Here is a 13,888-nt window from a genome sequence, read left to right as displayed (position 1 = left end):
CTCTCTCTCTCTCTCTCTCTAACGGACACACATAACGACTTTCAACCATAAACAGCTGTCAGAGAATTGCCAGATAGCCACTACGGACTGAATTCACATGCACTTTCCACCTCCCTTCCTTCATTCCTCGAGCAAACAGAAGAGTGAAAGGAGAGAGCGTTGAGCGTTTAGAGGTGACATTATTACACAAGAGAAGATTTGTGTAAGTTGAGTTCGCTGTGTGCTGTGGTGGTGGTGGCGACGGCGGCGGCGGCGCTGTTGTTACCAAGAGAGAGAAGGGAGGTTGCTAAGGAGAGGATGCAAGAGGTTTTGTGTGAGGTAAGTTTTTTTCTGATTAGTGTTTTACGATAGTTTTCTTGTTTAATACCTGTTTGTCATTTTCCTTACTCATATATTTAGTTTTATTTTTTCTAATCTGGATTTTTTTACCTGTCCTCATTTGTCTTGTATGTATCTCTTTTTAGTGTTTAAATCGTTATACGTGAAATAAGGTTCTGGTAATTGATCTTTTCGTTAATTTCTTTCTCTTCAATTTAAAGTTGTTCATATTTTCTAATTTTACGTGTTCACCTTTTTATCAGGTGGTTGGTTGTGTGTTAAGTAAAAGCTAATTGGTCTTATTGAATTCTTATTATATGATTTTATTACATACTATTATTGATTTTGTTACGTCTTATTGGCTTTATTGGATTCATATTACCTACGTTTATTACATACTTTTATTACGTGATGTACGTCAGTGGTCTTATTCAACTCAATATTTGCAGCAGCAGTGCCATTTTTTATATTTTTTTTTCCATCTGTGCGCTTGAGCTGTTTCCTTTCCTTAAAACAAACAAACAAAAATACATTGATTCTCCGTTCTCACCTTACCTTTACATTTCCAGGTGGAGAAGGGCGAGGCAGTCACGTGATGAGGCCAGTAGCACCTGGTGATAAGTAAACGAGGCCTTACCTGTCCGCTCTTCCAACAGGTAATTATCTTGCTACCTGTTTTCCTATTAGTGTGTGTTTGTATGTTATCTGGTTTGATTAACTGGTGATTAGTCTTTCTTGTTCTCTCGTTTTGTTGTTTCTCGCTCTCTATTTCCTTAATACTTTGACAAACTAAGGCTACATATTAACTATTAGTACTTCTACTTCTACTACACACGCAAAAGTGCTATTTTTCGTAGTTTTATCGTCTCATTTACTGTTTCGAAACTCCAAACGCACTTCGAGATGTAGTGGAAAAGGCGAGTTGAGTTCAGTGACTGGGGAATGTGGTTGTGTCGGCTAAAAATGTGGAGGAGGTGAGTTTATTAGTAGTGTGAACACATGCTGAGTGGCTATTTAAAGCACGGGTCAACAAAGGAAGAGCTCCCTTTGTTAAGGAGGAAGTCTCGTTACTGAGGAAGCATATATGAATTTACTGCGTACATAAATGATTGTTTTAGATGTGTAGTCCTAAGGGTCTTCATGCATATGACTAGCTATTTATGGTATTCAGCAAAAAAGACCACTTCGTTAAATAAGGCATTACTGAGGAAGCACAATTGAACTATCTATACTTAAACTACCTACTTCCTCTTGCCCTCTTAGTATACTCTCAGTACCTCCTGGCTTTTCCTCTTCCTTTTCATCCCATTTTCCGTCCTTATTCTGACGCTCTCCCCCCTCTAAAAAAAATATCAATTTACTCCCCTCCCCATTCTCATACCCCTTCTATATATCACGTGTTCCTCCCCCAGCCCCCGATACCCGTTACCTTTCTTCCCCTCTTCATACCCCTTCCCTTCCCCCCCCTCTCTTCATACCTCTTCTTCTCCCCCAGTCACCTAGCCCCTGTTACTACCCCTACCTTCCCTCCCCTATTCACACTTTCCTCTCCTCCCCCCCTCTTCCTCTGGAGATCTTCCACTTCCTCACACTTGTTCGCTATTGGCTCGTTGCCCAGCTCCTGCAAGTCACGTGTTAGAGGCAGTGCTTGCTTGCTTCTGGTTGCCTGCTGTTCATTTATTCCTCGCCATGACTGTATGCTAAAATGATCCCTTGTCTGCCTGCCTCAACCTCAGTGATACTGAGCTGACCCTTACCCGATTATAGTATCAGTTGCATTAGTAAAATAACCGCATTTAAATAGTAGAGAATATTTCCAAATTAATTTTAGGGGAAGGAAAGAGAAGTTTGAGGATGAATTAAAAGATGGGGAAGGGAAAGGAATAGTTGAGACGAAGAGGTGGAAAATATAGAGGGAGAGAAGGAGAAAGAAAAAGATGTCGAGAGGAAGATAAAGCTCAAAGGCAAATAAACAAGTTAAAATAGGGAAAGGGATAAGTAAGGGGGGAGAGAAACAGGCGTTTGAAGACACTAATAAATGCGCAGTTATCTTTTATTACCATTTACGCTTAATTATTTGTTTATCGATCCATTTCTCCTTCACTTCACATTCCTTGGCATTCACTCGACTCGCAGCTGTTGTGGTCACCGTGGAGTCTTTCCGCATAGTCAGAATAAAATTAATAGCGATGAGACTGCTTGGCGCCAGTGTCAGTGTGGAAACGACCATGTGTGTGTGTGTGTGTGTGTGTGTGATAATGAGGCTTGTGTTCATAAGCGTTAAAACGTAAGCATATGGTCTGTGTTCCGCTGTGAATGGTGTTCGTATATACTAAGAGTTCTGTTAGATATTGGCAGTACGTACAGTGGTATTATCATTGTTTGTTAGGTATTAGTCGTAGCAAGAGTTAATAACCGGTTTGGGAGTCTGCAAAGGGGGAGGGGGGGTAGTGACGGGGAGTGGGTAGGGGGGGGAGCAGAAGGGAGAGACGAAAGAGGTGGGGAGTGTTTGGCCGAGGTATGGCGGACTGAAGGAGATGGGGCAGTAATAACATGTTTGATATCTAGTTAATGCATCCGTGTACGTGTAACTTTTCAGGTCAAATAATATAAAATCATGTAAGAAAAACAATGCTCTCCCCGGCGGGGAATCGAACCCCGGTCTCCCGCGTGACAGGCGGGGATACTAACCACTATACTACCGAGGATGAGAAAGTGAGGCGGACCAGAGCAGGTTGTATCAGCGAGCGGGGCGTGGGTGGCCTTTGTCGGGGTACGTGCTTGGTTATCTGTGTTCTTAAGCTTACTTATACCACAGCAACAATATAATACTGCACACAACCCTCACCAGCACCCCCGCCGGGCTTTCCCTCCCATACGGCCCGCTCCGTGCCCGATTCTTTCTCATCCTCGGTAGTATAGTGGTTAGTATCCCCGCCTGTCACGCGGGAGACCGGGGTTCGATTCCCCGCCGGGGAGGTCACTTTTTTTTTTAACATTTATGCCTTACTGGTTATTTGTATCGTTTTCATCTCTGTGGAGGAAGCAAGAACTCGGATATATTGATTTTGGATGCTTATATGAATTTACATCCATTTTCTCAGATAATACACCGAGGTACAGTAACTGTACAGCAGGTTATAATATATAGCCTATATTTTTTCAGGGTGGCAGCAAGGATGGGGGCCTTGGGAAGGTGGCAGGACAGGTGATGGCCTTCAGTCTTGTTTTGTGGAGGAGGGGAATGTGAAGGTCCCACCAACATCACTTTAATGCAGGTAATAAATCCCTTGACCTAACTTCTTATGATGGGAACATTTCTAAAGTAAATAATAAATAAATGGGTGTAGTTGACAATTCTGATAAACCCCTTGCTAAAGCTCAAAACTACTGCAGAAAATTCAACTAATTTTTTTTTTATACTACTGCAGAAAATTCAACTAATTTTTTTTTATATTTTACTTTCATAACTTCCTAGGATGATTTTGTTTGATAGTTCAAATTGTAATGGTTCATACAAGCAGACAGACATGCCCGAGACATGTAGAAATTTGCATCTTACCTAGGTAGTGTGTCATCCTAACCATCTAGACTTGCTAAGTGTGCCTGGTATCAATCCTGAGATGAAACCAAATTTATAACTTGCATCAGAACCTAAATTTCTCGGATACAGGAGTTGCAATGCTAATACCCATGTTTAACCCGGTAGCAGCGACGGCCCAAATTTTTGCCATGATATAAACCCCCTAAAATAGAAGTTTAAACTGATCACAGATGCTTTGATATATATTATGAAATGGTTTGTGCAAGATTATTTTTTCTCATTTTTCTTGCCTAATTAGAGGGGCCTTTAAGAAACATGATCCCCCTGCTACTGGGTTAAAAGGTCTGAGGATCGTGCAAGTTTTTGTTCTGGTGAAATCAAATCATAGTAGTATACCTGAACTTCAAGTACAAGCCCTGCAATTTGAATAAGTCTGCACAGTGGGCTGAGGTCGTGGTTCACACCAGCCACATCAACTCGGTTAATTTGAGTGTCCATGCTGATCAATTTTCTATCAAAGAGGGTATCATAGACAGCACTTTTGCACAACCCATTCATTGCAGAAGTCAGTTATGCTGAATTATGGCGTGAAAAGCTTGTGGAAGACTATACAAAATAATGTCGTCTTTGGTGGCCAGTCAGTCAAGACACTTCATTTGACTCTGACCTGGGTTGACTGGTGTAAATACAGCCTTACATTCCCCTTGACACAAAAAGGGTACTACATAAACTAAAAACAACTCCTTCAATGAAGCTCTAACTAATTTAAATATTTTGCAGCTCCTGAATCTTTGGAGTCCACCCAAGAGAGAGACAACAACCTCCAGAACTTTCAGCAGCAAGAGAAGGTCAAGAGGTGCAGAGATCTCTGAGGTCTGTGAGGTGAGAGGACGAGTTCATGAAGATAGGGCTGCATTTATGCTAAAGTTTAATCAAATGGACTCCCCATTCAGGACATTGTTCTGTATTGACTCTTCACAAATTATTCATATGGTGTAGAGCTTGCCATAGTGTATATATTGAAACTTTACTCTGCTGGTGTGAGTAGGTTGTGGGAGAGTCTTTGCAAAATATCTACCTATTCTATCTATATCACCTATGCCCAGTTTCTCTCAAGGGTGCAGCCATGCCAGAAATGTCTCGAACTTTCCCCGTTTAGCACTCCTCCCAAGCACATTGTCCCGGGTCTCGGAACTCTGTAACAATTGTTCTCTATTGATCCATTTCACTGGTGGTCTCCCATGACTCTTCCTTAATCCTGCTCTCATATACTCTCATCAAAAAGTCCTCATTCGTTCGCATCACATGTCCAAACCATCTTGGAGCACTGCGTCTGACTCAGTCGACCACTCTACAATCCACTCCCACAACTGTTATAGTCATACTGAACCTCTTGCATATACTTTTATTTGTCTTACCCTGACACATGCAAGCACCTCCTACATAGCTCATTTCCACTGTGTGTATTAGCAATTGCTGTGCTAAATTCCACATCCACGTCCCTGCTCGACGTGACATAGTTGGCAGGGTAATCATTTCTCTTTTAACCCGGTAGCAGTGACGGGCTAAATTTGTGCCATGATATTTTTCTCGCTTGGAGAGACCATTAAGAAACTTGATCCCCGCTGCTACCGGGTTAAACTTCCCACACGACTCTCTCTAATGTGCTACTTGTCTGCCTTTTACTGCTCTGTGAGCTAGCAGTAAGCACACCTAGCTATGAATCCGTGGGCCTGGGTTTAAATCCCAGCCTAGATGGTCAGCATGCAGTGCACTAAGCTCTTCATTCTCGCTCTCGTGCTGGTTGATAAATTTGTACCTGGGGAAGGTAAACTCTGATAACCCAGATGTTGCACTTGATCAATGCCCCGGGATAATAATGGGTTTTCATCCACCACAGTTCAAGGGCCAGTGGGACAGATGAGCTTTTCTCACAGTTATCCACTTTTCTTTTTAGTGTGCTCAAGCAGATATGTTCTACCTACTTCTGGGTCATCAAAGAGTTCAGCTCTGTTCTTAAGTGTCCATGACTTGCTTACAAGCTTTATAGCACGCTCAACGTTACAATTCTTGAAATGTGCACATTAATACATTCTTAATTTCAGTTGCAGGAGCATATATTTACATAATTTCAAATAAAAATTATTTTCACTTAATAGCAGATTTAGAGCTGCTGCTATTTAGAGCTGTCCATAATACCTCAAAGGGTCTCCAGAGAAGGGCTGTGAGCATCTTGTCTTATTTTAAAGAAATTGAGTCTTCTAAAAGAACTATTTATTGCCTATTTATGCAGTTCAAATAGGCAGAGGTCACAGCTTAACAAATGTATGTAGTGCTCTGTTCCTGTGACATCCAGCATTTTCAGTGTTCAAATATTCCTCTCCCAGACAGGCAGCTGGATCCCACCACTGCTCGGGACTCGACTCTCCATCCGGGCATGAACAACGCCTACAACAGCAGGCTGGGACCACACTTCAAGGGCCTCCACACACCACACCTGGAAGAAGTCTTGATGAATTTTCTGTATGTTTTTTATTTTAGAGTCTGGAAAGTTAAATAAATGGCTGAAGGGGACACTGTTCATCTTTGATTTTTAAAGATTTCCTACCAGTGAATCTCCAGAGCCCCTTTTAGGTAGTTATGACTTAGTACAGTTTTTTGGCCTTATATGGGGGTCCTATGCTTCTTCCCTTGCAGTTGTTTGTTCTGTAAACATAAAGCTACTTTTGTGTTTTAAACCTGTTGCACTATAGAACTTCAGGTGACTGCAAAATATACATGTCCTGTACAACTTGAGCACTGTTTCATGAATTTGAATGAATCATTTACATGCTACATACTGTCACCACCAACACCACTCTGGGGTTAAGAGTGAGACTTGCCGTGCCTCTCACCCAACCAGGAGCAGCTATGCTTTAATCTACTTGGGAACTGCATGCTGCCACCTTTTGGTTGTTTGAGAGCTTCTAACCTCTCCAGTAGTAAAGGTGGCTGAGGGTGCCATATAAGGGGCAGTCTCTGGCTGAAAACTAATGGTCTAAATAAGGCCCATAAGAGCTGCATCTATACTGTGATAAATGGTCTAAAAATACACCAGTCACTAAAAACTCCTAAATCCTTTTCTTGTTCTAAAGACTCGAACAGATATCAAACTAGTACATCCATGTTTCACTATTCACAGTGTCAGTTTCAAGAACAATTTTTTTTTAACACCATACATCAGCTGTCTAAAGCCCTGCCCACACGATCGAGCAGTGCCGTCGAGTGGTCTGAAAACCTAGTAGTTTTTCAGCAGGCACAAGTGGTAAGCCCGTCAACGAGCAACCACTCGCCTGTGCTCGAGGGCACAGCTCAATCGTGTGGACGGGCCTTAAGGATTCTTCAGGACAGTGATCAGTGGACAGTCAGTTCAGACCGCTGACTGACTCCCACACTGAGGAAACAGGATAATACAGTCAGTGTAACAAAGTTGTCTGGCTCCCTGCTGCCCTTGGCACACACACGGTCCAGGCACAAATGATAGAAGGACTGTACCGAGCAGCAGAGAACCTTTGGGGCTTAGTCAGTGGCTGGACCATCTGGCAGCCCCTCACTGACCTGGGCCACCTGGCAGCCCCTCACTGACCTGGGCAACACTTGAAACTGCTGCCGTGTGATCTGCAACACCAGAATTTGATAAAATCATACTATGAATGGTGAAGGTGTGTACTAGTTTGATATTAGTCAAGATTTTACTTCTAATGAAGCATATTTGATAAACTTGAGTGGAAATAAGTTTATAGCTTAAATAATTCCTTTCATTCTCACATTCTTTGCATAATAGTCAATCTCCTCATAGTTGTGTATCAGCAACACTTGGAAAATGTTCATCATATTTTACATAGAAAATGTTCATCATATTTTACATGTAAAGTTTAGTTACTTAATACACTTTATAATTAGTCAGTGATAATGTACTCAAGGGTGAAGCTGCATACGACTATTAGATCTGCCTGACAGGAAACTACTGCTAGGACGGAGCTAATAGAAATATCCCCGAGGAGGATTAGCTGGTCCACTCTTTCAATAGTTCTTGTAAAGCAGGTTTAGTAGCAGGGCAATTTGAACTCCAGAAGCCTTAACAGTGATGTGTGATCCTTGAACTAGTGACCGAGAATGAAGGAGCATTGTAACCATGTGGCACAGGTAAAATAAAAAGCTTAAAGCAATAAATTAATTATAAAATAAAACCTTTCTAGACCACCAAGCAATGATGGAACAATTATGAGGATATTCACTACTTTGACAACCTAATATGCACCCTGATGTCTTTTTTAACTGAGCGGGTAAATTTGATCGCTGCTAAGGCTGTTTACACCAAATGAATTACCACAAGGAGTCCTGACTAAATGGCTCGCTGTTCATGAGCGATATCAGTTTTTAAAGACTTCCAAATGCACAAACCAGTTGCATTGACTTGACTTACTAACTCATGTGGTGTAAATAAAGCCTGAAACACTTAGCAGATTCAACAAAACCTTAAGCCTGTGGGGCGGCGGTGGTTGTCGGGCGGCCGGTGTACTCTGAGTCGGCCCTCACCAGCACCAGGTCCTCCTTGTGTCTGGCTGCCAGCTGGAAGCCTCGCTCGGCCAGGCGCTCCAACAAGGCCGGCTGCTCCGCCTGCTTCTTCCACTCCAAACAGAGGACCTGCAAGAAGCCAGCAGCTGCACCACTCTGGGTCTGGTGACCATAAGGAGTTATCACCATCATCTTCAGCCATTACTAGTCCACTGCAGGACAAAAGCCTTTCTCAACATTCTCCAACACTCTTCCTGAAGTTAGCATACTCCATCCTGATCAGTCATGAGTAATAAGTGGTCAAGAGGAACAGTGGGGCACCAAGAACAGTAATACTGAGGAAGTACTGTAGTCTTGCACTGCACGTGTATTTTAACATTAATCCAGTAGCAGCGACGGGTCAAATTTATGCCATGATATAAACCCCCAAAAATAGAAGATACATAATCTGATCACAAATGCTTTGATATATATAAAATGGTTTGTGTGAGTGAAGATCTTTTCTCATATTTCTTGCTTAGAGGGACCATTAACCCGGTAGCAGTGACAGGCCAAATTTGTGGCTTTACCGTGTAGCAGCGACGGGCCATATTTGTGCCATGATTTAAACCCCCCAAAACAGATGATACATAATCTGATCACAAATGCTTTGATATATATTATGAAATGGTTTTTGTGAGGGGTGATTTTTTCTCATTTTTCTTGCTTGGGGGGACCAGTAAGAAACATGATCCCTGCTGCTACCAGGTTAAATGAACTATCAATTATCATTATTTTCATCATTATTATTATTACTGTATTAGTATTACTATTATTATTATTATTGTCATTATTATTAAAATCATTGTATTGCCTTTAGTACATAAATTAAAACTTGCCGTGGATCAAGAGCAAATCAGCTTTATGTCTTAGGCAGAAATGCAAAGTCTTTTTGACTATTTGATGCAGTTTCACTTAGGTTCAAGGGCACACCACCTGGTATGGACCATAGGGTCAGTGGTGGTCTGAACATCTATGTAAATCTGCTCAGACTTTGTTTAAGGCACAAGAATGTATGTGTGCCTCTTCCACCGACTGTTTTTCATATAGTGAAGTATACATAAAAAAATACACAGAACATTAAAATTTATGCTAAAACATTAGTATATACTTATTTCCATTGTGGTCTCACTAGAAAATGATTGGAAAATAAGATGGATAATAGTATTTTTTAAGCGTATGAAGAACATTCTGAACCCCCATGACTTTTAAACTATATACTTAGGGATCTCCCAGAAAAAAAGGTTATATTCGTTCTAAACACGAAAATAGACAAGAAATCTTAAGAATCCTGTAGTGCCAGTTTCCCAAATGGTGACCCGGACCTCACAACGCCGCCGCACCTGCACATTGAAGCGGGCCAGGTCCAGGTGTTCGAGGATGGCCTGCTCGGCGCCCTCCACGTCCAGCACCAGCAGGTCCACCGCCGCCACGCCCACCGCCGCCAGCAGCGACTCCAGGGCCACGCACTGCACGCGCCGGAACCACGAGTCTCCGAACGTCTGAGGGGGTGAGGAGGGTCAGGAGTTAGGGGGCAAGGGGCAAGAGGCGGGGGTCAGGGGTCTTTAGTGTGATTGTAGGCGTGAAATAAATCTATAAACGGTGAAATGAACCTGTAAATGGGGAACTAGATCTATAGATGGAGAAATAAATCTATAGACAGGGAAATAAATCTAATGAAAAGAGTAAAAATTAAAAGTAATGAATGGTGAAATAAATCTATAAAAGTGGAATTAACCTTTGAGTCTGACACGCATTACCGTTTGCCTCCACAACATTCCTTTTGTCTTTGAGGGAGGAGGAAAAGGAAGGGGGAAGGAGGAGCGGGAAAGGGGGAGGAGGAGAAGGAAGGAGGAGAGGGTAGTGGGAAGAGGAGAGGGGAGGGGGAAGGAGGAGCGGGAAAGGGGAAGGGGGCAAGGAAGGGGGAGGAGAAGGAGAAGGAAGGAGGAGAAGGAAGGGGGGTGGAGAAGAGGGGAGGGGGAAGGAGGAGAGGGGAAGGGGAAGGGGAAGGAGGAGAGGGGAGGGAAGAAAGTTTTGAGACTTGTAAAGGTTCGGGCTATTAAATTCCTAGTTCCTCAAATCACTAGTTGGCTTGGGACCACTCATTAGACAAATACTACTTCACAGGTAAAATATAAAATCATACTCGACGACTAGAGGCTTAAAAATACATTCAGAAAACTACTAAACCATCTAAGTGGTACGAGATAAGAGTTGTCGCCTAGTCTTGTTATTTTACGTTAAAGGTGAAAGAACAAAAAGTGGCGTAGTTCGGGGTCTGCCAAATTGTACTCTATAATGAACACTTACATTTCACACACCTGCAAAAACATCGACGAATACCTGTTCACACACTTATACATTTCACACACCAGCAAAAACATCAACGAATACCTGTTCACACACTTATACATTTCACACACCAGCAAAAACATCGACGAATACCTGTTCACACACTTATACATTTCACACACCAGCAAAAACATCAACGAATACCTGTTCACACACTTATACATTTCACACACCTGCAAAAACATCAACGAATACCTGTTCACACACTTATACATTTCACACACCTGCAAAAACATCGACGAATACCTGTTCACACACTTATACATTTCACACACCTGCAAAAACATCGACGAATACCTGTTCACCTGTCAACTATTTACCTGTACGGTTCTCAGGATTACATATGGTGGGTCCACTTTTGGGGGGGAGGACCCTACTCAGTTACGGCACTTATACGTGAAAACATAAAACATGATACTGTAACACCTTTTCCTGTTCATCTACACGAGGGAGGAAGCACAAAACCTTGATACTTGTCCGCCAGCTACTCACCAAGGCACCAGCACAGCAGCCTCACGGACACTCACCCTCTCGCCGGCGAACTGCGCGAGCCCGTTCATGGCGCGCATCTTGAAGCCCAGTGGTTTGCTCATCGGCCCCGGGGCGTGTGACGACTGGCTGAACAGCATCTGAAGCAGCGAAGCACGTGTTAGTAGCGTTTCCCGGGGAGCTTTTTGAGTATTCATGAGTTAAGTAGATTGTATACTAGTGTCCTTTTGCTGTATGTCTCGTATGTACTTACTCTTTTATTCATCTTAACATTTAGGCTGCGGTTCAGTTTTTTGGATATCCAATTGAGGGGTCGTTTCATTCAGTGGTTCTTCATTCATAATGGTACTTATTCTCTCTCTCTCTCTCTCTCTCTCTCTCTCTCTCTCTCTCTCTCTCTCTCTCTCTCTCTCTCTCTCTCTCTCTCTCTCTCTCTCTCTCTCTCTCTCTCGTGACCAGTTCCGGAGTTAGCATAAGCTAAACAAGGTACATCATAGGTTAGAACAAATCAACACCAAGGCGGCTAGGCTCAATACAAACAATTACACTCGAACGCCTGGCATTACAACACGGATAAAACAATAGATAAACATGGAACCTCTTCACATATGCAGACAAGCACACACACACAACCAAAAATACCAAACATATCACACTAACACTGACGCATACAAGCACTCATACTTTCCACGCACCATACGTGACTGGAACAGCCTCCCCAACAGATTTCAGACTGCGGTACAATAGACTCATTCAGAAAACTTACACACTCACTTGTCACCGCAACACACCAACACTTAACAATTACACTTGGTTCACTTCCCTCCCCTGCACACTCGGCTCCCCCGTCCCCCTAATAGCCGACACAAATATGCGTGTTATGCACCTGTACAGGTGTCCTGCGCATTAAGATCCAGATCCAGATCCAGGTCCGACCCTGACTGCCAGGTGCACGACGTCAGTGAGAGTGAGACCTAATTCTTTGACCAGCCTTGCATGCCCTTGAGCCTCACCCCTGCCCCCTGCCCCCTGTCAACCTTGCCACGCCCACTCACCTTCTCCGGGTAGGGGTGCGGCGCCAGACACACGTTCGCCGCCCACGCCCGCCGCCGCTTATCCAACAGGGCGAGGAAGGAGGGGGGGTCAGCCTCCACCAGCAGTCCCGTCCAGCCCCGCTCCCGCTCCAGCCAGAGGGTGTTGGACATGCTCTCCCCGTCCAGCGCCCCGGCCTCCACGAAGAACCCGCCGCGCTGGGGACACAGACACCGAGGGAAGGTTTACATGTGAGCCGAGACAACGCTTCAACATTATACACAGACAAGACAGCCAAGACGTAATCGAGTTGTAAGATAAGTCACCCAATTTAAGACATGAAGAATCGAATATATACTTTACCTAACAAGTTTGTCACAGTAAGATCAATTGTGATAAAACATAGAACATTACGAGCTTAATTTAATTTTGAAAACAGTACAATTGGGTAAGAACAAAGAGATAAGAAGAAATGAGAGAAAAAATAGGTAAGTACCATAAGAATAAAAAAAGAGAAAACGAAAACAAGCTATTGATGAAAGTAAAAGTAAACGTAAGAGAACACACACACCTTGTCCCCCAGCAGTCTTCGTAGTGTCTCGTTGTAGAACACCTCACTCTCCTCCACCTTCAGGAGCGCCGAGTTGTCCTTCCCCAGCAGGTTGTAGGGGCCGCGGGAGGGCGCCACCAGCACCTGCAACCACCACCACCACTCACGATTGATGGCAAGTTTGTGAGCACTTAAATTGTTTGCTTGTTTTCATGCATCCTTCTATTTACGAACACCCATCCTATTCCTTCCTCTTTCCTTTGCGTTACATAAGTACATACTCTCTTTTCCTCTTCCTCCTCCTCCTCTTCCATTTATCTTACACATCTGCCCTCTTCCTCTTCTCCTTATGCTCACACGCTCCCCTTCCTCCTCCTCACATGTTGGGCAGTCACACATTCTCCTCCTCCTCTTTTATTTACTTTACACCTGTTCTCTTCCTCTTCCCCTCATTAACGCACTATATCTCCTCCTCCTCCTACTCTTCTTCCTTCTCCTTTTCCCTTCACCTTACACAACAATTCCTAGCTCTTCCCGCCTCCACTCCTCTTACGATACACACACATCCTCCTCTTCTTTCTCCTCGTCCTCCTCCTCCTCCTCTAGTTCTGCAGATGAGGTAAATGTTCCCAGGTCTCCACTCACCTCCCGCCGAAGGTACTGCAGCAGCTCCGGGTGATCAGCGGGCAGCGGGCCATCCAGGGACTGCAGGAGGTGTTCTGAAGGTGGGGAGAGACAGGTGTGTTAATGAGGGAAACGTGCAGGTAAATAACTGAGACAGGTGAACGGATGCGAAGGTGTGAAATGAGGTGTTGATTATCGAACACACACACACACACCGCTGTAAGGACGAGTGAAGACAGTGATGCCAGACAACACCACAATCACCACTACCATCACCACCACACGCACGGCACCACCACGCCCGCCACGCCCGCTCATCCTCGCGCCCACGCCCCTGCCGCGCTCTCTCTGTGTGGGCGTGGGTGCTGCGCGGCTGGGGAACG

General features: G+C 43.9%; 1 protein-coding gene, 1 long non-coding RNA gene and 2 other non-coding genes across 6 annotated transcripts; 2 read left to right on the top strand and 2 right to left on the bottom strand.

Annotated features, from left to right (window-relative positions):
- On the top strand, positions 1-6,396 carry LOC127005462 (uncharacterized). Of its 2 annotated transcripts, none has more exons than XR_007758559.1 (5): positions 1-202; positions 888-974; positions 3,485-3,596; positions 4,643-4,744; positions 6,250-6,396. It is a non-coding gene; the product is annotated as an uncharacterized LOC127005462 (long non-coding RNA). The 2 variants fall into 2 exon arrangements; XR_007758558.1 differs by having other exon boundaries at positions 3-318.
- On the bottom strand, positions 2,955-3,026 carry Trnad-guc (transfer RNA aspartic acid (anticodon GUC)). The gene has a single exon. It is a non-coding gene; the product is annotated as a tRNA-Asp (tRNA).
- Trnad-guc (transfer RNA aspartic acid (anticodon GUC)) lies at positions 3,226-3,297 on the top strand. Its single transcript has one exon. It is a non-coding gene; the product is annotated as a tRNA-Asp (tRNA).
- Positions 6,129-13,888, bottom strand: LOC127005460 (uncharacterized). 2 transcript variants are annotated; one of them, XM_050874350.1, is made up of 8 exons: positions 13,721-13,886; positions 13,527-13,600; positions 12,903-13,025; positions 12,355-12,549; positions 11,338-11,439; positions 9,802-9,960; positions 8,380-8,548; positions 6,129-6,359 (listed from the first exon to the last, which is right to left on the bottom strand). In XM_050874350.1, the coding sequence occupies exons 1-7, from the start codon at positions 13,821-13,823 to the stop codon at positions 8,381-8,383; spliced, it is 924 nt and encodes a 307-aa protein (XP_050730307.1). In that variant the 5' UTR covers positions 13,824-13,886; the 3' UTR covers positions 6,129-6,359; position 8,380. The 2 variants fall into 2 exon arrangements, with proteins under 2 accessions (XP_050730307.1, XP_050730308.1); XM_050874351.1 differs by lacking the exon at positions 6,129-6,359 and adding an exon at positions 7,460-7,519 and having other exon boundaries at positions 13,721-13,888.

Source organism: Eriocheir sinensis, chromosome 30, assembly GCF_024679095.1.
Source record: "Eriocheir sinensis breed Jianghai 21 chromosome 30, ASM2467909v1, whole genome shotgun sequence".
NCBI lineage: Eukaryota > Metazoa > Arthropoda > Malacostraca > Decapoda > Varunidae > Eriocheir > Eriocheir sinensis.
The sequence above is the reverse complement of the archived record's forward strand: the minus strand, read 5'-3'. Positions and strand labels throughout refer to the sequence as shown.

Bases quoted from the DNA above. Each gene is read 5' to 3' on its own strand.
- LOC127005460 (XM_050874351.1), bottom strand. From the start codon at position 13,823: ATGAGCGGGCGTGGCGGGCGTGGTGGTGCCGTGCGTGTGGTGGTGATG. The intron at 13,026-13,526 runs GTGAGTGGAGAC...TGGTGGTTGCAG, and splicing joins TGCAGTACCTTCGGCGGGAG to GTGCTGGTGGCGCCCTCCCG. The intron at 12,550-12,902 runs GTGTGTGTGTTC...CTGTGTCCCCAG, and splicing joins GAAGACTGCTGGGGGACAAG to CGCGGCGGGTTCTTCGTGGA.